This window comes from Ilyonectria robusta (genome assembly GCF_021365365.1).
Source record: "Ilyonectria robusta strain PMI_751 chromosome Unknown BGZ61scaffold_10, whole genome shotgun sequence".
NCBI classification, from domain to species: domain Eukaryota; kingdom Fungi; phylum Ascomycota; class Sordariomycetes; order Hypocreales; family Nectriaceae; genus Ilyonectria; species Ilyonectria robusta.
The window spans coordinates 749,525-772,772 of NW_025764444.1; the positions used below are offsets into that span (position 1 = coordinate 749,525).

The 23,248-nt window shown below is 48.2% G+C and overlaps 12 protein-coding genes across 12 annotated transcripts; 5 read left to right on the forward strand and 7 right to left on the reverse strand.

Annotated features, from left to right (window-relative positions):
* Window positions 1-259: 259 nt before the first annotated feature.
* Window positions 260-1,507, reverse strand: BGZ61DRAFT_352574 (uncharacterized protein; the record flags this gene model as incomplete). Its single annotated transcript, XM_046240444.1, has 6 exons — window positions 260-519; window positions 580-871; window positions 920-1,016; window positions 1,084-1,295; window positions 1,348-1,418; window positions 1,474-1,507. The coding sequence occupies 6 exons, from the start codon at window positions 1,505-1,507 to the stop codon at window positions 260-262; spliced, it is 966 nt and encodes a 321-aa protein (XP_046104255.1).
* A 536-nt stretch (window positions 1,508-2,043) lies between these two features.
* On the forward strand, window positions 2,044-3,360 carry BGZ61DRAFT_32971 (uncharacterized protein). The gene is made up of 2 exons (XM_046238979.1): window positions 2,044-2,097; window positions 2,150-3,360. The coding sequence occupies exons 1-2, from the start codon at window positions 2,065-2,067 to the stop codon at window positions 3,164-3,166; spliced, it is 1,050 nt and encodes a 349-aa protein (XP_046104256.1). The 5' UTR covers window positions 2,044-2,064; the 3' UTR covers window positions 3,167-3,360.
* A 48-nt stretch (window positions 3,361-3,408) lies between these two features.
* On the forward strand, window positions 3,409-3,939 carry BGZ61DRAFT_452186 (uncharacterized protein). The gene has a single exon (XM_046245928.1). The coding sequence runs from the start codon at window positions 3,555-3,557 to the stop codon at window positions 3,897-3,899; it is 345 nt and encodes a 114-aa protein (XP_046104257.1). The 5' UTR covers window positions 3,409-3,554; the 3' UTR covers window positions 3,900-3,939.
* A 429-nt stretch (window positions 3,940-4,368) lies between these two features.
* BGZ61DRAFT_452187 (uncharacterized protein) lies at window positions 4,369-6,313 on the forward strand. The gene has a single exon (XM_046245929.1). It carries the CDS (start codon window positions 4,442-4,444, stop codon window positions 6,236-6,238), a length of 1,797 nt encoding a protein of 598 aa, XP_046104258.1. The 5' UTR covers window positions 4,369-4,441; the 3' UTR covers window positions 6,239-6,313.
* On the reverse strand, window positions 6,314-7,186 carry BGZ61DRAFT_452188 (isochorismatase family protein). Its single transcript, XM_046245930.1, has 2 exons — window positions 6,564-7,186; window positions 6,314-6,489 (listed from the first exon to the last, which is right to left on the reverse strand). Exons 1-2 carry the CDS (start codon window positions 7,114-7,116, stop codon window positions 6,332-6,334), a joined length of 711 nt encoding a protein of 236 aa, XP_046104259.1. The 5' UTR covers window positions 7,117-7,186; the 3' UTR covers window positions 6,314-6,331.
* Window positions 7,187-8,001: 815 nt separating this feature from the next.
* Window positions 8,002-8,571, reverse strand: BGZ61DRAFT_352375 (uncharacterized protein; the record flags this gene model as incomplete). The annotated part of the gene is made up of 1 exon (XM_046240426.1): window positions 8,002-8,571. One exon carries the CDS (start codon window positions 8,569-8,571, stop codon window positions 8,002-8,004), a length of 570 nt encoding a protein of 189 aa, XP_046104260.1.
* Window positions 8,572-11,866: 3,295 nt separating this feature from the next.
* Window positions 11,867-12,413, forward strand: BGZ61DRAFT_452190 (uncharacterized protein). Its single transcript, XM_046245931.1, has one exon. The coding sequence runs from the start codon at window positions 11,874-11,876 to the stop codon at window positions 12,363-12,365; it is 492 nt and encodes a 163-aa protein (XP_046104261.1). The 5' UTR covers window positions 11,867-11,873; the 3' UTR covers window positions 12,366-12,413.
* A 439-nt stretch (window positions 12,414-12,852) lies between these two features.
* On the reverse strand, window positions 12,853-14,152 carry BGZ61DRAFT_420600 (uncharacterized protein). The gene is made up of 2 exons (XM_046243490.1): window positions 13,717-14,152; window positions 12,853-13,666 (listed from the first exon to the last, which is right to left on the reverse strand). Exons 1-2 carry the CDS (start codon window positions 13,932-13,934, stop codon window positions 13,036-13,038), a joined length of 849 nt encoding a protein of 282 aa, XP_046104262.1. The 5' UTR covers window positions 13,935-14,152; the 3' UTR covers window positions 12,853-13,035.
* Window positions 14,153-14,900: 748 nt separating this feature from the next.
* Window positions 14,901-15,706, reverse strand: BGZ61DRAFT_452192 (uncharacterized protein). Its single transcript, XM_046245932.1, has one exon. It carries the CDS (start codon window positions 15,485-15,487, stop codon window positions 14,951-14,953), a length of 537 nt encoding a protein of 178 aa, XP_046104263.1. The 5' UTR covers window positions 15,488-15,706; the 3' UTR covers window positions 14,901-14,950.
* Window positions 15,707-15,872: 166 nt separating this feature from the next.
* BGZ61DRAFT_478217 (uncharacterized protein) lies at window positions 15,873-16,840 on the forward strand (the record flags this gene model as incomplete). The annotated part of the gene is made up of 2 exons (XM_046248991.1): window positions 15,873-15,903; window positions 16,146-16,840. 2 exons carry the CDS (start codon window positions 15,873-15,875, stop codon window positions 16,838-16,840), a joined length of 726 nt encoding a protein of 241 aa, XP_046104264.1.
* Window positions 16,841-16,880: 40 nt separating this feature from the next.
* BGZ61DRAFT_32999 (class I glutamine amidotransferase-like protein) lies at window positions 16,881-18,045 on the reverse strand. The gene has a single exon (XM_046238980.1). It carries the CDS (start codon window positions 17,734-17,736, stop codon window positions 16,921-16,923), a length of 816 nt encoding a protein of 271 aa, XP_046104265.1. The 5' UTR covers window positions 17,737-18,045; the 3' UTR covers window positions 16,881-16,920.
* Window positions 18,046-18,374: 329 nt separating this feature from the next.
* On the reverse strand, window positions 18,375-22,143 carry BGZ61DRAFT_545445 (ankyrin repeat-containing domain protein). The gene is made up of 4 exons (XM_046255298.1): window positions 21,940-22,143; window positions 21,679-21,887; window positions 21,133-21,621; window positions 18,375-21,079 (listed from the first exon to the last, which is right to left on the reverse strand). Exons 1-4 carry the CDS (start codon window positions 22,053-22,055, stop codon window positions 18,468-18,470), a joined length of 3,426 nt encoding a protein of 1,141 aa, XP_046104266.1. The 5' UTR covers window positions 22,056-22,143; the 3' UTR covers window positions 18,375-18,467.
* Between the last annotated feature and the right edge of the window lie 1,105 nt (window positions 22,144-23,248).

Genomic DNA, 23,248 nt, shown 5'->3' on the forward strand with positions numbered 1-23,248 from the left:
GACTGGTGGAGGCGGCTCCTGGTAATATGGCTCAAGAGCTGCCAGGAGGCATCTTTGAGTTGTCGCATTCGTCTACCCTATCAGTGATGCCGGATTGCGCGGTAGGCTTTTGGCTCACAATCCCGGAACAGTTATTGAATGTAGTCCATTGCTGAATGCTCGCTAGGCTGATTGTCTCGACGATGCCGTTTCCAACTCATCATGCTCAATCACAAACCAGACGTGCATATGTACGGATGAGACCCGAATCCCCAACAATCTATTCCCCTGGCCATAACTTCTTGAGAAAAGTATCCACCTGCTCAAACTCATAGTCAGGGAATATCTTATTCCACTCGTCTGAAACAGTCCAAACTCCTTTACTCATTGCAATCAAGATTCCAGCAGTGGCCATCTTAGAAAACGCTTCAATATGGTCTTTCGGGATAGAGGGAATGTCTAGACGAGCATACCTGTCCGTCTTCACAATCCCAGCCTGAAGGTCCTCCATCTTGAGCCAGTCCACGACAAATGGCTTGCCTGCAGATTTCATCAGTCCAAAGTCAACACACTTTGTTTCCCTCTCACCATAAGACTTACCTCTGATGTTTTCTCCAATTTCAAGAAGTTCCCCAACAGTGACCCGGTGTCCACGTATACCTCCGACTACCGGCCATTCACCAGTGTACTCCACAGCGCGAGCGACCACGTTGGCAATGTCTGCAACAGACGTATATGTTATCTGGTAATCCAGAGATCCTTCAACTAAAACAGCATGGAGTGTCTCCAAATCGAACTGCAAAGGCACCGTAGTGATATACTTTGACACTTGGTGAGGGTGGCCAAGGTAGTTGAGGAACCAACCCGGTTGGAATCTGGAATACTCGAGGACCTTGTTCTAGTTAGCTTGGAAATCCACTAGCATGGAGATTGGGAGTACCTTTTGGTTTTTGTTGAGCTCCCCCAGATAATGATTGATGTCAACTTTCCCAGCGTACCACGGAATGACCTCGACTGAAGACTCCATCTCAACACCACTAGCGTCAATTAGCACGGCTCAAATTCACTCTCTAGTCACAAAGCGAGCGAAGTGTGGTTACTTACGCTGACCATTCGGATGGTGCATAACGCTTGACACCAGCCTCAACGGCAGCATCAATAATCCGCTTCTGCGTCTTACTCTCTGGGTCAAGATGAACAGTGATGAAGCACAGAACAGTATTGACGCCCTTGAACAACTGGACCAAGTCTGATTTGTCTTCGTATGTCGTCTCCACCCATTTGACACCGGGAAGGGTCGGAAAATTGGCAGAATTCTACCGTCCTCGGTCAGTTTTGGCGTGGAGAGGACTAGAAAGAAGGAACTACCTTTCGAACCAGTGCGATTATTTCATGCTTCTGAGTTGCAACCAGTTTGTCGAGGACCTCTCTAGCCAGCTCTGGACATAGATTAGCGAAACAAACTAAATTTCAGGATAAGTGTCGAGTACGTACCACTTGAAGCTCCGGCAATTGCTATTTTGACCATTTTAAAGCAAGGTTGCGATGGTAAATAAGATGAAGTTGAACGGGGTTCCGCAATTGTAGTTCTGTCTCCCTACGCTACTTTATAGGGAACTCACTTTATCCGTGTAAATAAAACACCAAAACATAGACCCATAAAGACGCCGTAACCGTGACTCACGTAACCTTAGATTGATCATGCTAGTTGCGCCATAGCCGGTTCTTCCTTGCGGTTATGTGATCGGACAAAACCATCTCCGTACCAGCCATTAAAGTGACCCTCAACACTAAATTCGATTGGGTTAAACTCTGACACGGCTAGCAATGAAAGATAGCAAAATTTTAAACAAGTGATTGTGGTTATTACTCCATGACCCGGGCTATTACTCCGTGATCCGATGCTTCCTTGCCGGTTACGTGACCGGACGAAATGGTCCCGACTCTGCCACTAAGGACTGAAACCTTAACTAGTGGGACCCGAGGCTGACAAATCCAACCAGAAACAGCTCACGTAATGTTACTTTCAGTTCTGTACTTTTCCCTACTTCGGTTCAACATATTCACCGATTCCAGGAGGGGCAGATGGAGACCGAAAAGCCAGAAGATGAACTTCGTGTAAGTGTATTTGCTTCTGTTGAGGTACTAGTCCAGAATCTGACCACCACAGCGTCGACGAGAAAGGGGTCGCCAGTCCCAAGCCAGCTTCCGCAAGCGTCAAGCTGAAGCAACTCGTCGGCTCAAAGATGAGAATCGTCGACTTAAAGGTGCAATTACGAAAATTATCAATGCAACTCATGTCGATGAATATTCCGATTTGCTCGAAAGTATTTTTGATGCAGTGGAAGGGGCCGGCATTGAGGCCGACAGACCAGCGCGACGTGGCATCACAAAAGATCACGCGGGGCACTTGGTAAACAGTCAGAGACGGAGGCATCATATTGATATCGAGGAGTATGATGCTGTTGATGCAGTGGCCAATGCTTTCGTTCAAAATTCCAGCGGCGAGAAAAGGCCTGACTCGGGACTTTCAAGTCTACCCTCGATTAATCCGCCCCGTCTCACCAGCGGTGCATGGCTAGATCCCCTGCATTACACGCGGTCATCTCTACCTCCCGAAGACATCATACCGTATTTAGGGAAAGGCTCAAAAACCTTCGCAGGGCGACTTTTCTGGTCTTTCATGGAACACAAGCAAATTGGGTGCAATCATTCGCATCCCGAACTACCGGTTCTTATGCGCGGCTGCTTAAGTCACTCAAATATTACGAAGGACGCAAATTTCTCCTTTATTCAAGCCACAATGGAGGCGAGACGAGAGTTCGCGCGAACCGGGACAATAAGCCTGGAGCACGCAGCGGCTGGAGAAGCAGATTTGGGCGTGGTGTTACGAGATCACATCCTAAAAGAGTACCATGCTGAAGGCAAAGACCCACGCTCATGGCTAAGTTGTATTGGGATTGAAGAGCGTGTCAAGAGTATGTTTGGTAATGACAACTTCAGGCTCCTAGAGAAAGCGGCAAGAGGAGAGGGAGGGTCTGATTTGCAAGAACCACTGAGCAACATGAATTGCAGACTTTACAACACTGCTAGTTGCTTCGGAGATGGACCAAGGTGGAATGTCAATGTTGTTGATAGCCTGTTTCTTGAGTTGGTAGGCAAGGTAAGTTCTTCCTGCGCTAAATAGTCACTGCAGAGGGATGTGTCGCGTAGACAATTCATTTATTGATATACGCAATTGCTTAAATACTCGCTATGGGCGCCTATGGAAATTGCAAGAAGTCGCAGAGTTTCTGATCTTGTTCAGCCTCCAGACCCAGTCAACTGTATCTCATGCTTCACTTCTTCCAACTAGCGAGAATTAGTCAGCACATTTCTACCCACTGCTTCTGCGTGACTCCCACTTTTATTAACCTCAATATATACCAAAATCACCACCACGCCGGTATACATATCACAGTGTTGCAATCATTCAATCGACTCCAGATCCTTCTTGGCACTATTAACACCCAATTTTATCACAACTTTCACGACCAGCATCACCGAGACCGGTTACGGTGCCGATTTCGGAGCAGATGGCGCAAAACGAGAGCGACAGAATTTCACCTGTCGTCCACGGGCTCAACGTTGGTCCACAAACACAATGCCTCCATTGGCACTCAGATCGTGACATCATTGCCATTCGTCACAAGTGTTGCAATCTTTACTACGCTTGTATCAGTTGCCATGAGGCGCAAGCGGATCACCGACCGGAGGTGTGGCCCAAGGGAGAGCGCAATGAGAAGGCGGTTCTGTGTGGACACTGCAAGCGAGAACTGACCATCTCTGAGTACCTCAATAGTGGGAATTGCTGTCCTGGTTGTGAGGCTGCGTTCAATCCGGGATGCGCAATGCATTACAATTTATACTTTGAAATGTAGTTAAATCACTGATCTGTTCGTCGCCGTTTGTGTGAAGCCGTTTATTGTATGATTCAATTGAACTTTCCACTCCCTATCTTTCCTGCCGGCTGAAATGAGTCGTTGCAACCCTTAAATGTGAGCTTGCGGCGCAGTCCGGAACCAGGCAACGTCATCATTAGGAAGAACACCCCCTTTACACGTCCACTGGGGCGGCTACCCAGGACAGGCTCCATTCCCGCTTCTTGCAGACTTTTGTCAATTGTCAATTGTCATGAAATATTATTCATTCTGTCTCCTCACATCCGCTACAACTCCAATTATTGCTCATTTCATTGCACCACGCTAGTTCCCTACATTCAGACTCCAAACAGGGTATCGTCCCACCACTACCAACCTCGTATGCAGGTTGAACCAACTGCATAACATGTCACATGGTCCCACCATCCTACTACGGCCTTGCCGAGCTGAATCAAGAAGCGACCCAAAAATTGAGGCATTTTCCACTGCTATTTTCCTTCTCAATATTCTCAATAACTTCTATCAAGCTATCGTCTCACAACATGAGCATCAATCCCTCTTCCCCAGTATTGGTCGACCTCTCTACCTTCGTGCTTGACACAAGGTATAGAGATCCGTGGACTTCTGATTTCACCCGGTGCCTTGGATTTGCTGCCCGAAGGAAGGATGCTTGTGATCAACATATTTCGAAAATCAGGGCTAAAAATGCCACAAGGTTGATGAATGATTTCAGCAAACTACAACAGTGCCCGCATGATGAAGAATTTTACAAACATGTCGATGAGTTTCTGTCAAGCACTCACTGCTACGCTCATCTACCGGATGTACGATCTAAATTTCTCAAATGGAAGGCCGGTAGCCACACTTCGCTTCAAGAGCAGGTGGAGCTCGCAGAAACAAAAACCGGCCCAATGCAAACTCCAACCATGGATTCCATTTCGGTAGAAGCCTCTCCCCGGCAGATTTCGGGTTGCTCCTCGTCCACGAGTGTCGACGGATCTACGCCATCTCAATCTCAAAACACAGCAACAACCCTCGATTTCAGTGAATCCACAGCAGATTTCAGCAGTCTCTCAGTCACGTCGGATCCAAAACCGACCGTATTTGGCATACAAAAGAGCGACGGCACGGCCAAGACAATTTCTGAGCCAGTTCCAACAAAGCACGATTACAATCCGCCGCCGCCTCTTAGGGAGCGTGGTCCGAAAGGTCCCATCTCAAACGAGAGTGAGCCATCTGATGAGGAAATCAATCTCATGGTTGCCGAGCTTGAGAGCGATGAGAAAGATCTGGAAACACTCGAACGTTCCAAGCAACGCCTCACGATAAACCGCTCTAAAAGCAAGCTTGTGCACTACATTCACCGGCCATTCAACCAAGACGACAGGAGGACTGGTGTTGTATATGTGCTTAGACATGTCAAGAATGAGGAAATCATCACGGTCGGTTTTTCGAGAGAGCACACCAATAAAGACGGGCTTCTTCAGAGTGAAAGTTGCTATGCGAAAGACTCCGAGATGGTCTATCAGAGTCAAGAGAAATTCTTTGGTGCATTCAGGGTAACTAACCTTGTAAAGGCAGCTCTGAAAGAAAGTCGGCATCTGATTTCAGACTGCGCGCACTGCGGCATGACTCACGAGTGGTTCCGGGTCACTCGGGCTAAGATGATAGAGGCCGTTGATACTTGGACAGCGTTTGTCAGATCTTCAGCATACTCAGATGGGAAGTTGAGCGAAGCTGGTCATTTAATGACGGATGTGTTGGTTGACCTAAGCTCAGCGCGTGTGGCCGTGGTCCTGAATGAGTTTGGTGCCGTGGCGGAGAAGACTGAAAGGGACCCAGCTGAATCCCAAGCCAAAACCACAAGCCCTGCCATTATCCCACAGAATTTTGAACCGAGAGAATTGCCAATTCGCCGAAAACCTGTCAATGGTATTGCCGCGGATAAGGGAAGCCTGTCAGATATTGGGGAGGACCATCCTTCGCTACACGACTCGGACAAGATAAACCTCGACTCTCAGAACAGTCAGCCTCCTCTGAAATCTCCAACTGAAATTACGGAACGAAGGAGAACATCGATTGGTAAAGCCTGCCGGAAAACGGCAGAAACAGTTGTCAAAAGAGCGAAAACTGTGAAAGCTGCTGTCAAAACAGCTGCTGGAAGTACCATGACATATTTCCGAAGGCGAAGCAGTAGTGAAGAATTTGCAACTGATGTTAAAAGCTTAGGGCAAGAGCTGGGCACTATTTTTAACAAGGTCTCCCTGCAATTCAACGACAAGATGGATCAGACTCATCCGAGTACGTGGTCGCCAAGGAGCCGGGACAAAACAAAGTAGCAAACGGTTGTTTGGTGACAGGGGCGGTTCAAGGAGGGGGATTATTTGCTTCAAATTAATAAAATAAGATAACTATCCGCCGAGCATTTAAATTTACACACTATTCACAGCTGCGAGTACCTTGTCAGTAGTGGCGACTGCACCGAAGATGCCTCCCTCGCCGCAGACGCTTGCCACAGCCGCCTCATGCAAGTGTTGTTCACCGGCAGCGGAAGCATCCGAAACAAGAAGGCAATCTAATCCCATATCGTCTAGTTGAAGTCAGTTGTTGAAACATAGCAGCAACAAGGCGTTGTCTCGAGAAGAAATGATGAAAATCACTCACTTCCATCTCTCATAGTACTGGTAACGCACACATCAGTGGTGACGCCACAAATGACAAGATTCTTGACCCGGCGGTTATCAAGGAGTAATTTCAGATCAGTATGCTGAAATGCACTCCTGCCAGGCTTGTCGATAATGGGCTCCGATGGCAATGGTGTTAACTCTGGAATGATTTCGTGGCCCTTCTCTCCGCGGACAAGTAGCCTCCCTAAGGGACCCATATCCCCAATTCCTTTTCCGCTAGTATTATTCCTACTTCGGGCCAGTTCCCGACTGGAAAGAGTCGAAAGATCAGGTCGATGGCCCTCCCTGGTATGATAGATTGGGAATCCTGCTGCTCGGAATGCATCAAGTAGAGATTTTATTTGTGGAATCACGGCTCTCATCGGTTCGATGGATATTCCTTGGGCATCGAGGTAGCCGCCAGGTGAGCAAAAGTCTACTTGCATGTCGATGACGATCAGTGCAGTTGAGCCGGAGTTGAACGAGGAATCATGCGGCCATCTGTATGGTTCTGCTTCGATCGAAGGGAGTGGATGTGAGTTTATAGACATTTCAACAGAATATAATGAACTTGGGAGTTGGAAAGAGCGAGGATGATTGAGAAATTTTGTGATATTTGAGGGTCGACTCGGAGCATTTAAGTTGGTCGCCATCGGATCATAGCTAGTGGTAGCCCCGCACAGGAGCTGTGGACCTTCAGATTGTTCAGATAAGGCGGAAACATTACCATTTTCGGTTAATCACGTCGCCTTGATTGCGACTCAGGGTGAATGCAGATCACCAAAGAATCCAACGATCTTAACTGAACCAAGGCATGCAATTTACAGTGAAATGAGGAAGTCTTGAGTGAAGGGAGTATGATGGAATGCGTCCCTTCCACCTTATTAACCCTCCCATTGATGGCTGACCGTTGGAAAATGACTGCCCACTCCTTGCCGGTCAAACTCACTCCTCGCCCGAAAACTGGACTCGTTGCCAGAATGGAGCTAGCTTCCTGAGACATCCCTCTTTCGGTAAAGAGTAGTAAAACTTGGCAATCCATCTCCATCCCCGAGTCTTGGGATTCGTCAGCCGTGTACTCACCGGAAGACCGCCCCTGAACCACTGCTTGAGTCCCACCCTTGGCGTCCAGCTGTTGCGGATTGGAGAAGGGTCGACAGGATCGAAACTGAAAAACGTCGGCGCTTTTGAATTTCTAGCATAATTGCCCTGCAGTCCCATCTCGGAGGCGTAGGCATCAGTGCCGACATAAAGATTATCAGGGAATGTAATCTGGTGGTGCGAGAAGAAATAGAACCCGTAGCGATGCCTAGTAGCCAGGAGTCGCTGCACTAGGCGAACATGGCCCCTTAAATGGTCTCTAGGTATCTGTGGACGCATTGGACAGCCTCCTGCTCTGACCGCTGGAGATTTTGACCATCACAACTACACATCGATCAGATCGTACGTGAAAGCTCATGACGTAAAAAGATTCTCAAAAGGTGCTTCCGCTCTGGCCTTGTAAGATTGACCACGTTGGATCCGGTACTGACTGTCTGACCCTTCACTGCCAAAAAGCTTCGGACTGATGATATATCAGGAAGAAGGCCATACTCCGGAGGTAGAAGGTCATCAGTAGCGGCCTTAGTAAGGTAGTCTTGTATGCACAGTAGTAGTCGGTCATGTAACTTGTCCAGCTCGTCGATGAGTCTGCGGTCATGATTCTCAAAGGGATTAGGGAGTTTTCTTGCTGTCCATACGTCAATATGGCGGCGGGTTAATTCCATGCGCTTCAAGAAACCGCAGCCTTCGCGGGAGGGAAATAGAATAATTCCCATAGCGTCATGTATCATTATTTTATCGAGATCGAAGTAAAACAATGTCCGTGTGATGTATTCTTTCGATGTGGCGTATTGTTCGAGCATGACTGGCGAGGCCTGGACTAACTGCAATATAGAGCCCCTGTAACGAAGCCTGGCGAAGATTTGCAGACGGAGCTCTGGTGGCAGCTTGTTGAAAGGGTCCATCTTGATGAGCTTTCTGTCGACCATAGGTCTGGAAGGCTGGAGCTCCAAAGTGTCGAGTCGAGTGATGAGTTGGCGTGATAGTGACGGTGAAAACGACGTATCGCAGACGGAATCAATTGGTAGAACGGTTGTCTTGGTTATTTGTGTAGATTGAGTATCCCACAACAGAGCATAAAGGGGGCAAGCCCTGGCAGGCCTAATTCTATTTATACCCATTAGTTTTGATAAAGTTGTTGCCTAACTCTGACTCAGACGGGTAAAAGGTTGACACTGCAACCAGCAGCAGTGAACCCTATTTAGAACCTAGGTACTCTCATACATGCTCAAAAAGAAATTTCATGCCATGATGGTCGAGATCATTTTGAACTCAAACTCTAGCCTAGAAAATCTTGAATGCCAACACCATATTAGCTTTGAGAACTCAAACTCATTATTAGGCCGGAAGCTGACACCACTAGTGGCTAAAAATGACGCCTTCGGATATGCTCTCCTTGAGCTTCCGTTGACCTGGGTGTCCTCTGTCTCAACCTCCGCTCACTCTGTTCGTCTTTCCTCCTCATTCTCTATTACATTGTCGGCGGCCTAGATGCCACGAACTTAGACTCACTTTATTAAATTTATGATAGCAAACCTTTCCCGTTCAAACCCAATCCTTCCAGTTGGGACTTGAAACAAAGACCAGAAAGTAAGGACTATAGAATGAAAATTCCAAAATAAGAAAAGTGAAATAGAGGTTTTTTCTTTTTGCTTTACTCAATATCGTCAGATGGATCAAAACTACGCAGTATGTTCAAACAATGGAGACAGACAGTTAGTGCCATAACCAGCTCCTAAGAGACACTAACATACTGATTATTACCTTGAGCTTCAATTTAACCTTTCTGACTTCAACCCTGCTATCTGCAATCAACAACCTTACTGTCTGCAGTAAAAGGTCTTGCTGTCTGTTGGCAACAACTTTAAAACAATAACCTTAGTTCGAGCAATAAGACATCAAGGTTAGAATGGCTGCAGGGCAAGAAGTTTAGGCAGAATTCCGCCAACTGGAAGTCAGCTTGAGACCCAAACGTAATCCTTGGCAATTGCGACGTTCTTAACGAAATGACAGTAAATTCAAACAAGAGGTCCTCGTCAAGGGTAAAATAGAGAATGTAAATTAAGAACATGATACATAAATATATTGATACTTTGGTAATGAATAGTCGTTTATTTTATTTTATTTTGTTCCTCATAGAGATCACAGGTACCCAATCTTATACTCTTTATTTGTCGCGGGCTGTTCGATCTCTCATTTCCCCACCAGGACAAACTGAAGCAAACTAGTGATCCATGTCACCGGATGGACCACGATCTATCGAAGTTTGTGAGCCGTTTAAGCCCTGAATATTTAGGCTTCATGCTTCGGAGTGTCGATTCGCACGGTAATGTCAGAAAAGAAAGGGGAAAATCCGGATCCTCAGGCTGTTCGGGGGATTTTGACATGCTTGAGGCCTCGTTTAGAGGCAAATTGTATATTGTTTTTAATTAGGGCATACTCCAATGGATCTTCCACATCACTGAGAGAGTCCTCTAAAAACGTCCATGCCCACTTTCAGTTCATTGGCATGCAACGATTACCTTCAACTTTGAATTTATACCCCCTATCGCACCTGCCAGCCTACTTCGAGCCCAATCCGGAGCCCATTTCACTCAATTCTGGAAGATATCAGTGATGCAGTCCGAAATTTCTCATGGACAGCCTTTGCCGTCAAGCTCGCCAAGATGACACAATCATTCGTCAACGAGTATTTTGAACGTCCAGGCGGATCATACGAATCAGCCAAGCGAGGAAATGGGAGTGTTGAAAGAAGTGATAGATCTTAGAGTGAAAGGAGCAGGGGCCACATACTAACTGAATACAGACTCAATTCGTTTGCTGCTCCTAATTCATTGGTCCTTCTTTTGCTGTTGTCTTCGCAGCATGTACATAGTTGCCTCGCCCATGGGAGGTCCACTCTACGATGCTCATCAAGGCTCACCAGAATATTCTTTGTGATGGTTAGTCTCTTTCATCGTGCAGGTGCTTGCTGCACTCTTGTGATAGAAGGGAACAATGCACAATATGGATGAGCATGGCTGTTGGATGCGTGCTAGTGAGATACTCTCGTTCGGCTTCATCACTGTAAGCACACAATCGTTGAGGGACTAATTTGAGGGGTACTAGCATCTAAATCTGAGTATCATTCCCTGACTTGAACGGAGGGAAGTGAACATCAAAATTCAGAGACGGCAGGGTGCGACTCAAAGTGATCCCTTACAGGCAGACCATACTGGCCCATGATGAACTAGACTTCTCGAACAGCGACCGGTCATGATGAACGCGAGACGATCCAGAACATACAGAAACGCAATCTGGCCTGACTCTACCAAAGCAAGGGCTCTTCCAGTCCCTATCCAATCTCAAATCAGCATGAAAGCCAATTAATTGCTCGGTTGCGCTGGTGTGTCGTCGCACGATGTCATGTTCTTGGTCACGTGGTGCACGTCTACGCTCTCCAACAGTCAACCACCTCAGGCAGCCACGGTTCTCTCAAGAACAGATGCCTAATACTCCAGGTTTCTCCCGGATTCTTCTCCATGCACGCATCGCCCCTGACACTTGAACGGCTTCTTCTTGCAAGGTTCGTGTCCACCTTCTGTGCACCTCTCTGATTTGAACGCCGTGCCGTCCTTCGGGTTCTTCCTCTCCTCAACACTCCTCACCTTCGTTGAACGACGGATCATCCTCAGATTCTTCCTCCCCTCACACATTCGACGTCTCTGAACCCGGTTGAGCTCTGCAGCGAACCATCTACTTGAACCTTCGTTCATTCGACAATCTTTCAATGATTCCCCCAACCCTGGAGAAACTTGGGACTGGAGAATGCCCACCGGCGAAAAGGGACCGCCCACCATCCCCAAATGGCACTGAAATCCAGGACAACGTCGCCCCCAAGATCTCGAAACGGTCACGAACAGAAATCAATGCGGAGAAACGACAGATGCTGTTCCAGAAACGAAGCGCAGAGGCAAGAGACCGGGGAACCGAGCAAACCCAACGACGAATCCTCCGGCCTGAGGAGCGACTTGAGCAAAGAGGCGTTGCACTCCGAGCTGAAATTCGGAACAATCCCGACATGATTGCCTTCTTAGAGATTTCTCGCTCCAAACGCGCGCAGTGCCGTGCGAAAGAGGACTGCTTCTACTTCCGCAACAATGCCGAGTGCGGCAAGTTCATCTGGTCCGATGCGCGCATCTGTGTCGAAGTCCCCGAATACCAGCTGATGGGCTGGGGTTCCAAACAGTACTATCATGTTCAATGTATCAGCTGCATGATTTCGCCCGAGGATCTGATCCCCGACAAGTTTATGCTCGAAGGATCTTGGGGCTTGATGGTGAGGAAGTGGTACCAACACAAGGGTTGTGTCGACTTGGACAACATCGCTGCCTACATCGGGAGGTATAAAGCATACGAGAAGAAGGTCGTGGATTGGGATGAAAAGTACGCCGACTGGTCTCTTCATCATCGACGCCATTGCAAGGATGGATCTGACCCGGCCACTTGTGGTTGTCCACCAGCCCCGAACGCTCCCGACAAGCCTGTGCTTCAAAACTACACGACTGGGCAGAAGAAAGTGGAACTGTGGGAGGTCATGTTGCATGATGACGTTTGGGAGATGTGTGACATCCAAGAAGGCGATCAGATTGTCATGCCGGAGACAGAGGCTCCGGACCAGGTGGATGGCAAGCCCCAGGAGGATGGAGGTCGGAAGTAAGAGGCTGAAATTGACAAGGAGGGTCACGCGCTCAGATCAAGGGAGGTGGACAACACCGTGTTTCGATGTGGCGGGGAAGATCTGCGTGCACGAGGTGTATTTGTATCGAACATGACTTGCTCACATGGGTGCTCACTGGTGTCTGGTGGTTTACGTCTTGGGGCGACTTATCCTTTACAATTGCTGGAGCTTATCTCGTCAATAATTCAAAATCAATCGTCCTATTTCGGATCATTTTTGCTAGAGGCAGTCATCTTTGAAGTGATTCTTGATCTCGTGAAGCCAGTTGTTGACGCCTGCTAGAAGTCTGCATTCCAGCTCTGGGGGTAGCGACGTGGGACTGGGCGGTTCGGAAGATGAACTAGGCTCACTGTCCACCAACCAGTATCATCAAGCGACACCGACATTCAATGCAAAGGCGCAGTCATCAGGTTTGGTCACCAGGGTGAGGATGCTGTCGTCCAGCCAGAAAGAGTATAATCAAGGAGTTCAAGCTGGCAAATGCGTAAACATATGGAGAATGCCTCTTCTGAGTTGACTGTGTAATTAACTAGAGACCGTAGGTTATCTGTACCAAGCGCTTCAGGCTACTTGATAAACGTCAAGTCATCTTTCATCACAATAGGTCTGACTGGGTAGAGTCCAGGTAGTCTCCAGCGCTCCATGCCCCTCAAGCATCTTCTTTGTCCTTGACCGTCGTCTTCCTGAGCATATTCTCAAAAACTCGAAACATGTCTCTCTTCTCTTTCTCAATGGCACCCCATCGCTCCCGCACAAGCTTAATAATGATCTCGTCATTAGGCGTGATTTCCTCGGCGGTCATGAGCTCCCACGTCTCATCAGCAAACTCTTTCAAAGGAACCCCAATGTTCGCCTGACCCGCCTCCGCAAGATCAGGCTGCAATGAGTGAAGCTCGGTCTGCACAGCTGGCGGGATGATTTCAATCACCCTAATATGCTGCGTGTCTGGACTCGATGGGGCCGAAAGTTGGGACCTGAGAGACCAAGTAAGGGAGTGTATGGCCGATTTCGTGGCACAGTAGTTTGCGCAGCGCGAAATGGGAACAACACCAAGGCCGGAAGAAACGAGGACGATAGACGCTGGTGTTTCAGGGTTCTTTCCCAGAGAAATGAGATGTGGGAGAAAGAGGGAGAGTGTGTGCAACGGGGAGAGATAATTTGTCTGCATCTCCGACGTGAGTGATGACAGAGAGACGGCTTCTGGGTTGGTGAAGTCGACAGCGCGTTGGAAGCCAGCATTCAGAACGATGCTAGAGAGGGAAGGGTAGGTTTTTGTTATTCTAAACCCGTCAATCTCATCATCTTCAGAGTTGCTTGATGGCATGCTTACTTCTCGACCCAGCCAGGCAACTTGTCCAGGTCCGACACGTCGAATGGTTCAGCAGCCACCTTCTCGGAACCGTACTTGGCCACCAACTCGTTGAGTCGGTCATCACGCCGACCCACAGCAATGACAAAAATGCCACCTTGGATCATTCTCTCCGCGAGCGCCAAGCCAATGCCAGCTGTGGCACCAGTGATGAGGACGGTCTTGTATGGAAAAGGCATCTTGTCGGTGGCTTTAACTCTACCAGTTGTGAGAGCGGCAAATATGTTTTAACGATAAACCGGTTTCTAGCAGATACACTGAATAGTTAAAGGTAAGTTTTAAGAGACCTGGAATTGGGGATGAGGGGATCTTAAGTTCGTCAACGAACCATGCCACTCCAACATAAAAGGAGGGGTTCTCCCAATCAATGCTGCGCATGGAGAGATATTTATCCGGGCTTACTTACTGTACCAAGTTTCATGTGGTTGAACAAGATTGCACCTCAGGAATGTTCATATGTGGGTAAATGGGCGCACAATTCCCAAGTACTATTACTAATATCAACTATGGTCCTGATCTTTTTGACTGGGTTACTGTAACCCGATTACCCTACTGCGATATCGGAAGTTATCTTGTCTACTATGTATCAGATGTTACGAATTGTAAACCGGACTGCTTGCTCGGGCTTTCTGCCTCTGAGGATAGAGTAGCTAGATTGCTGAAAATACAGCCTTTAGGGCGAAAGTAGCCCCGGAGAGCGCTAAAGATTAGGGTAGCTTGTAGCGGCCTAGGCACTAAAAATTCGGTTATTTGGGGCTTGAGGGGCACTTAAGCGCTAAATTTCGGAATTTTAGGGCCGTAAGGCTTTAAACATTAGGGCAGTTAGGCCTTGGCGGACACCAGACCTGACCGAAATGGACTGGATTGTGGTAATCGACCTTTTCTACAGATTACCGTACGTGAAATTACTGCTTTACTCCAATTTCACATCTTTGGAGAGGAATAGGTACCAAGGAGCTATGATGGATGAGGGAAAACGTAGAGGGCTATAAGGGACACTTGCATCATTCGCTTGTGCCGGTAATCCGGTTCAAAATGAGGAAATCACTACTAAATGGGGCTGGCAAGGCATTTCCTTTACCATGTCCCTCGGCTTGGATCGGATTACGGTAATCCAGTCTAGAAGATTAGAGCCTAAAGTTATGCTTACTTTGAATCGTAATAAATACAAAGATACCAATCCGTCTTCCTTTATCTATTGGCGCTTCTCCCTCTCCTTGATCTTCCTTAACTCTCCCTGCTCACAGCACTTAATAAAAATATAAGGCACTTCTTCATGAGTCCTGCTAGATGACGAATACATAAGTGACCAGAAGCTTGAAGATTCCAAATCTTCACCATTCGTCTCTGGAATCTCGCCATACAAGTGCTCCTTCAGAGCTCGTATAAAATCACCCTTAGTGACTCCGCTATCATTCTGTAAAGCAATTTCGGTCTCCTGATCCTGAAGCCAACAGCATGGGCAGTTGCCTAGCCAATCTTGCATTTCGATGACCGTGATTGTGAGATTCTTGATGGGCGGAGACGTCAAGAACTCGGGAATATTCTGATCTGATAGAATAGACTCTTCGAGTTGAGTGAAAATGCTATACCAATGTGATCTAAAGGCGGCATTGGAGGGGAAGGAAGATGAGCCTTTTTGGAAAGCTTCCCAAGTGGTCGTTTTGATTGCGTCAGCTATTTGGTGCCATTGCTCAGTAACGACGTCCTCTCGGTTCTCGAGTTCAGGCATTGCTATTGATTCAAGTGTTCTGATAACCCTGATAGCTTATTTCCGCAAACTTGATTGCGTGGTCGTGAGATGGATAATGCTAGGGAGTTCCGGAGGATCGAGCCTCTCTGAATGTTCTGAGAGCCAGGGATGACGATTTTTCTGTCAACTACTGGCTATTTCTCGGCCGTTGAAATAGTCACAAAGTGGAAACGTGAATGTATGTATGGCAGACTGGCAGTTTTACTGAGGGAAAATGTGATATTATATCTTAGAATTAAAAGGACAGCTATAAGAAAAACCCCCCAAACGAGTGTCCGGAAGGTAGGCACATCGTATCGCGGATGCCGAGCGCCTTGGTGAAGGACTGGTCCGCGTACGACAATGGCGGTCTGACTCATTCACCATGACCAAATACAAAAGAATGCGCTTAGCAGGTAAGATTTCAGACAATCGTTCTCTACCTCTCAGCCCAGCTATTCGTCCTCTCGAGGCCGCGCAGCCTGAAGCGTTTGGCTGACCAACTGATCCGCCAACCCCACTTGATTGACACGGAACTGTGCCCGTAATGAGTCAGACCGCGCAACAACCCAACAATGAGCGGATAAACTCTAGTCCGTAGTTCCATCTCATGAAGAGCCTCTTTATCCCCGTGATCCTTAAACTGTTAACATTTCAGGGTCACTACTTTGTGGCCAACCGACCAACATGACCCCACAATCAACAGCAGCATTCGAGACCGAGAACCCTGAGAACGATGCGATAGAATTCTCTTCGGATTCAGATGGAGAGCCCATGCTTGAGAAATGGCACGATGTGGTTAAAGCGATAGAGACGACAACTCGTGAGGCCTTCTTTGACAGTCCCTCATTCGACTCCTCTCGGGTCGACTTCAAGTCTTATTGGCACAGGGTGTTTGCTGGTCTTCAGGATTCCCTCGCATCAAACCCCAATATTCCCGAATTCCTAACAGCTCCGCCTGTTAAAAAGTTCACCATTACACTCTTCGATGAGCCTGGGGTCGGAGGCTGCCCGTGTTGTCTTCCTGATGTCACTCCCAATATTTCTCTTGAGAACAACGATGGAGTGACCAAGGGTGACTTGATAAATGCTTTCAAGGAATACATGTATGGCAGTGGTTCACCAGAGATCCATGCTGCATACGATACGAAGCCATCAAAAGGCGAGATAGGAGGGTTGGTGTATTCTTCCGATTGGATGAGCTGCGGGTATGATGGACAAGAGGGAGAAAAGGCAGTATTTCGTGAGGAAGAACCGAACATTGTCCTGTATTGTTGCGGGAGCGAAAGGTTCAAAGAGAAAATCGAGGTTGGAGAGCAAACCGAAGGGGTTGAACAACAGACGGAGAAATAGCAGTCAACTTAAACTTCATTAAACATCAATGGGGATGCTATAGGAGTAAACAAGATTTCTAATCTCACTATCCTCGGAGATTATAGCAGAAACCTCAACACAATCTCCGCGGCCGCTTTGGCATCATCGTCCGCGTCAATCGCGTCCATGGCATCCTGGAATTCCTTCGGGTCCCATTTCGCTCCAAATACCTTGATCGTTTCACTATTGACAAAACGGTCAAACTCGAAATGGCCTTGAAAGGTGAGCACCCGGCTGGGTTCAAAAACACCCTGGAGACCACATCGTTTCGTTTGACCAATCGAGATCCAAGACTCCGGTAGCCCTTCTGCGGGGAGCGCAACATGGTCGGCGTGGACAAACTGAAGACGCATCATTTCAGGTGCTGGCGTCAACTGGCCGGGACCTGAGGTCGGTGATTGACATTTTCGTGATGGAAACGCTTTCCGGAATTCATCCGTCAGTTGAATTCCATGTACGCCGAGTTCCCATCCCTTCGGGTTCTTTTCCACCTTGCATCCAAACCCCCCAAGCAAGCTCTGGCAGACGATCTGGTGTCCAAAGCAGCTTCCAAAGATTTTGATCTGCGGGCAGGTATCGTATATTGTCGTCAAATATTCGTCGAGTTTATGGATCCAGACCTCGTCGTAGTATGCCGATGCTGCTGAGCCGGTGACAAGGATAACATCGAAGTCTGCAGCGGATTCTGGGTACTCGCCTCGAACCACGTCAAAGTCGGTAGATTGGATCTTGACATGCGGAGAAATTCGAGATGCAGCGTCGCTCAGGAGGTTGTGAAAGATTGTTCCATAGGTTTTGAATCTGGCCGACACGTTTGGGACCGGCGTGTCCGCGTTTAGCATCGCTATCCGTATCGTGTAGGAAAGAAAGCCCATATTGATGTATGAGGGCGGGTATTCTTTGACTGAGACTTGAGAGCCGTAGAGTGCGATTCTGGCCTACGCACTGATTCTGTCCGTGACTCAAGATGTTGTCGTGTCGAGGGGGGAACAAGTTGGGCGCCTTTCGGTAGACAAGATAAGACCCACACATGCAGCCCAGGGTGCTATCAGGATTGAGAGATAGGGAAACCGAAATATCTTGGCCGGCTTGTCAGGATACGCCGAAATCTCAGAACCTTGCGGCACGCTCCCTAGATATAAATTTCCCGCATTCAAGTCTTGAACAGAGAGGCATGGCTGGTGATGGCCTTGCCAACTCCGAACGTTATCCGAGGGCTCGGCATCAGGATCCATCGGACTAGCAAGTCCGCTATCGGTCTGCTGGGTCCGATGATGGCGGCTAGTGCGGCTTTCAGTGTGCGAAATGCTGTCAACCGAAACAACCCGCGATTGTGGCACTAGGGTGAAGTTGGCTTGGCTTAGAGAGCTTCTGAAGAGTCCCCTCCCAGCGGATAGCTATCAGCCTCAGCTCTTGTTAACTCGGAGAGAATTAATATTGGACAATAGTCGAACTTGAACTGTTTAATGATCCCAGGATATCCCAAAGCTTCGCCAACTGTATTACCGAAATCCCCCATTGCTGCACCCTTTCATCAACAAACAAGTTTTTCGACTACCCCATAGAGACGTAACAAAAAACAAAAATCATGGAAATTCTCCTCCACTCATATGTCATATTCCCCTTCCTCTTCAGGCATGATCATCCCCTGATCTGGCAACAGTGGCCAGGAACTCGCTTCCAACAAGTTACTCCACCCGGTGGCCAGAAAAGTCTGTTCAACAGCTTTCAATAAATCCCCAATAACATAGTGATCGTTCTGGTCAGCCAGTTCAACCGCTCTCGAAAACCCGCTGACTGGATCAGGCCTTGCACCAGCATTGAGAAGCAGCCGCACCATGTCCATCCTCCCATGTTCAGCAGCACCTTCCACAGCCGTGCGGCCTTCCTCGGGAGCTGCAGCTGCATTTACATCGGCGTGGTGTTTCAACAAAAGTCTTGCAATCTGCAAGTCTCCCTTGATGGCAGCTCCTTGAAGAGCAGACACTCCCCCCCTTCTCGCAGGGGCAGCGTTGACATCTGCGCCGTGATCTAAAAGGAGAGCAACAATTCTTAGATCAGGGAAGTTTGAGGATGTTGCTGCCTGTAAGGCGGTACGACCGAATTCTTTTCCCGCGGCTGCATTGACATCTGCGTGGTTCAGCAGGAGATATTCGACAATTTCAAGATTCGACTTGGCGGTAGTATTAGCTTGATTTCGTTGAACGAAAGAAATTGCGCCTGGATCGGCTGCAGCTTGCAAGGCAGTGCGGCCACGAATGTCGCCAGCGGGAACGTTGATATCGGCACCATAGCTGACAAGAAGCATAATAGCCTGTGCATCGCTCCTGTCTGCGGCAAGTTGAAGCGGTGTCATCGGTCTATCAGCAGACTCTCGGTCCTCCATCCGCGCACCAGCTTCAAGCGCCACTTCGAGGCACTCAACTTGGCCATAACGGATAAGACGGTGCAAAACAGTACTGCTCGCGCCGTCGGGACGGTTGATTGTGGCTCCAAGTGCAAGCAAATGCTTGAATATTCGCAGCGACAGCATTCCTCGCTCATTTTCTGCTACCGCTTCGAGCGCTGTGACTCCGTGATGGGTTGCAGGAGCTGCTTTGACGTTGGCGCCCGCTTCAATGATCCACTCGACAACCTCCAACGAGCCTTCGCTGACTGCAGCTTGAAGTGCTGTTTCTCCCCAATTTTCACTCGCGGGAAAATTCACGTCTGCTCCATGGTCAACAAGATATTGGATCAGTGCCAGGTGTCCCTTTTTCGCCGCAACTTGTAAGGCGTTTTTCCCTCCACAACCGTACTCATTTATCGGGGCCCCCGCGTCGAGATAAATTCCGCACCTATATATCTCTCCTTGCGATGCAAAGCGTTCCAACGCGCATGGTCCAATCAGCGCTACATCATAGCCCCTTTGGAGTAGCATAAAGAAGAAATCATCAGCTTGGTCACCATAAGCCAAGTGACAGATGCGCATGAGCAACTCATCATTCACCTTTGCACCGGCTTTGATGAGGAGATAGATACTATCCATGTGACGATTTTCAATCGCCACCAGCATAGGGCAGCATTCTTCAGCTTCGTCCGAGTTCCCGCCACAATTGCCCATTCGCCGAGATCGTTGAGCGTTGGGATCTACTCCTCGATTGATGAATGTCATAACAGCTGCCTGTTTGCCATGCTTGATAGCCTCACACAAACCTTCCTCCAGTTCCGCTTCACGAATGCCTTTCTCAAGTATGAGCTTGGAAAGTATCACGTTCCCCTGTTCTGCCGCTTGAACCAAATCAAACATTTCAAAGATTTTTTGCTTTCCACTTCTTTCTCTCAGCGCCTGGTATACGTATGGTGATTTCTTTCTGGCATCGGCAAGAAACCCGTAGTCTTCGCTTGTCAGGGTTTTGATCTTTGCTTCCTCTTGCAACAAGATATCTGCCATATCAATTCTCTCGCGTTTCATCGCAACAGTGAGGGCCTTTGGCGTTACAATAGCACCGGATTTGATGAAAAATTTCAACATCTCGGGAGAACCGAAGTGAACAGCGTGACTCAATGTATCGTACTCGGGTACGTCATTGTACTCGAAGTCCTCATGCACACAGTTGACATCCGCACCATTGGACACCAAGAACCTGACTTGTTCCAAGTTGTCGGAGTCAACGGCCTGTCTCAACAGTCGCGAGCAGAGATGAGGCGACAAGCTACGGTCCTTTGCGGTAAGGACATGGCGAACCATGTCGAGGAGATTCTCCGAGAAGAGTTCAGAGTCTTGCCCACTTGCATGGCACGTTTGTAGAGCTTTCGCTGCGTAAGATCGGACGTGCTCCGAGTTTGTTTGGCCAAACGCGCTGAGCTGGCCACCAAATCCTTTGTTCATTGCCCATTGAAATAAGGCTTGAGTCTCATTTTGGTGGAGTAGGTTGTTGGATATGAGATATGCGATGAGTGAGAATATCTGGTTAAGTTGCAGCTGGCTTACATCAAGGTGTGGATAGCCAAAGATTTTATCGGTACCGGAGACGGTGTTCTTAATAATCTCTTCGATGAATCTTGCCGCAGGTTCCAAGACCTTTAACTTTGGGTCCACAGTCATCAAGTGCGACAAGAGATACCCGGGCATACCCCATGGCACACGTGGAGGCATTTCGCTCCATTTCGCAACGCTCAGTTCATCCGTAGTGAGGTCGATTGGCTCAATGATGCTTGGTATGAGAGAAGTGATTTCTGTCCTTAAATTAGTAGGTGAATAATATGTAGCCTTCGAAAGGATCAAATACCTGTCGTGTCCCAGAAGAGGCGAAAGGGCTGCCCCACCCACCCTACGACCCTAGTCGAATTTCCAGGATAGGGAAATAAGGGGAATGATTCGGCAGGGCTAAAGGTTCGGTGTTGTTCTGAGAGGCCAAGCTCATTGCCGAATTGCAGTTCCGTGGCAGCCCTGCAGCGCCGACTCGGCGACATCCTAGACCTGGTAATACTCGTCTCAAGGTTGTCGGGAGATCCAAGATCAAAAGGTGCAGTGTGATCATCCAGTCGAGGAGTGCTTAGATCGATATCTGCAAGGTCCCACTGAGTCGCGGGATCTGGACAAAGACTTTCAGCTGTTGGTTCTTTCTCTAGTTCTGCATCTTGAACTCCTCGAAGCTCGATGCCCGCCGTAGGTTCATGATGCGCATGAGAACCGTCCTGTTGGACCAAATCAAGGTTCGTTGTGGGTGGATTGCGGATTTCTAAACGATGTATGCCGGTGGTACCGATCCCCAAGTCTACTCAGTGAGTATTAGAGGTATGACGGATCTAGTTTGGTCTTTAATGGGACTCACCTATCTCATGGGACTTCTGGACTGTGCAATCCCTGAAATATCGACGCTTCTCTCTTGCAATGCGCTCAAGTGACAGCTTTCGACCAAAGAGATACACATCAGATTTGATTCCCTGGGCCTCACGCCGTCGAATCTCGGAAAAAATCGCCTTCCATTCATCGGCGCGTATCTTTTTCAGGCCTCCAAACTTGGATTTGAACTGCCTGACGCTAGTTACTGTCAATCCAAGAACATCATAAGTTTAGAACGGTAATAACTTACGTAGCATCAACACCATAAGTCTGCCGGAGGTATTCGAGAGTTTGCTCGATGTTCTTTCCCCGATTTACGTATTGATCGATGATATCATTTTCGTAACGCTTCCAATCCACAGGCATTGTGACAGTGTGGCAAACCTAGGAGCCAGGGAGACAGACAAAGAGAAAGCGGATGAAGAAGAAGCCTGTCCGATGGTCCGAGTCAATGAGTTATGTCGACATTTTGTAGGTATTAACTCAGGAGTGGGGACACAGCGGGAATCCCAAGGTTGTGCCGGTAGGGATGCTCAGCCCAACTGATTGCTACGAAACATGCACATTATGTACATGACTGCGGTAGCTTTTTTTGTTGGGTCTTTTGCTTTTGATTGAGAGGATTGGTGCGTGTTCTTCTGCCAAGCAGCCACATATGCATGGGACTTCTGCTCATGGCTCAGCCTAGTTGCCTTAAAATCGGGAACAGTGAGGCGAACCTCCTGATCTTCCAATCAGAATCTTGAGGGATTTTTGGACAAAGTACCATCTCGGATCTTTTGCTCTTGGTCTTCTGCCGCTGAGTCTGGTGGATTCCGATGCGGTCGGACACGTCTCACGGGCGCAAATCCCAGCTTGTGGTGAATTCGACATGGGGCTGCCATAATCGGCTTCTGGAAATCGTGACACCACATGTATGGAAATGAGATCACCTGCAAAGTAAGCGCAAGCAGATCATTAGATCATTTCATTATGCATCGTAGCCATTTTATTGCTTCATTGGGGTTTGATCAACGATGTAAGTTAAAGGGTGAGTGCCTCGAAAGCACCCGAATGAGTACCACGGCTCGCGCAGGAAGTTTCACAAATTAAATGCTCAGGGCCTTAGGATTCTCTACTGAGACAGATCCATTGATGTACTATGCTACACTGTACAGCTGGTATGTGCCTGTATCTTCGGGGGTTGCCCGACTTCCTGTGCCAGCCTTTGTACATTTGTCCAATACTGCACTAGCAATGCGCTGCATTAACCTCCAAATTTAATTTTACCCTCCTTTGGTTTTGGAGAGGTGTTTTAAGGCGCATAGAGAAGCAACCCAGCATTGGAGTGTTCACAATAACTTCCGTAGCTTGTCAGGGTGATAGCAAGAACACACGCGCAACCACGTATCTTTTCACCCATCTTACGCGACTCCATCTCAATGAACAGGTATCCGCCTCACCACTGGAATTCTCGTAATATTTTGAATGGATTCAGATAGTTCGGTAGAGGGCCAGCAAGAGTCTTACAGAACTATGAACCCATATCTACCGCACAGATGAGCAATAAGCGAAAATCC

Bases quoted from the DNA above. Each gene is read 5' to 3' on its own strand.
- BGZ61DRAFT_32971 (XM_046238979.1), top strand. From the start codon at position 2,065: ATGGAGACCGAAAAGCCAGAAGATGAACTTCGT. The intron at 2,098-2,149 runs GTAAGTGTATTT...TGACCACCACAG, and splicing joins AGCCAGAAGATGAACTTCGT to CGTCGACGAGAAAGGGGTCG.
- BGZ61DRAFT_452186 (XM_046245928.1), top strand. From the start codon at position 3,555: ATGGCGCAAAACGAGAGCGACAGAATTTCACCTGTCGTCCACGGGCTC.
- BGZ61DRAFT_452187 (XM_046245929.1), top strand. From the start codon at position 4,442: ATGAGCATCAATCCCTCTTCCCCAGTATTGGTCGACCTCTCTACCTTC.
- BGZ61DRAFT_452188 (XM_046245930.1), bottom strand. From the start codon at position 7,116: ATGTCTATAAACTCACATCCACTCCCTTCGATCGAAGCAGAACCATAC. The intron at 6,490-6,563 runs GTGAGTGATTTT...GACTTCAACTAG, and splicing joins CAGTACTATGAGAGATGGAA to ACGATATGGGATTAGATTGC.
- BGZ61DRAFT_452190 (XM_046245931.1), top strand. From the start codon at position 11,874: ATGGGCTGGGGTTCCAAACAGTACTATCATGTTCAATGTATCAGCTGC.
- BGZ61DRAFT_420600 (XM_046243490.1), bottom strand. From the start codon at position 13,934: ATGCCTTTTCCATACAAGACCGTCCTCATCACTGGTGCCACAGCTGGC. The intron at 13,667-13,716 runs GTAAGCATGCCA...TGACGGGTTTAG, and splicing joins TTGCCTGGCTGGGTCGAGAA to AATAACAAAAACCTACCCTT.
- BGZ61DRAFT_452192 (XM_046245932.1), bottom strand. From the start codon at position 15,487: ATGCCTGAACTCGAGAACCGAGAGGACGTCGTTACTGAGCAATGGCAC.
- BGZ61DRAFT_32999 (XM_046238980.1), bottom strand. From the start codon at position 17,736: ATGGGCTTTCTTTCCTACACGATACGGATAGCGATGCTAAACGCGGAC.
- BGZ61DRAFT_545445 (XM_046255298.1), bottom strand. From the start codon at position 22,055: ATGCCTGTGGATTGGAAGCGTTACGAAAATGATATCATCGATCAATAC. The intron at 21,622-21,678 runs GTGAGTCCCATT...CTCACTGAGTAG, and splicing joins CCAGAAGTCCCATGAGATAG to ACTTGGGGATCGGTACCACC. The intron at 21,080-21,132 runs GTATTTGATCCT...ATTTAAGGACAG, and splicing joins CCTCTTCTGGGACACGACAG to AAATCACTTCTCTCATACCA.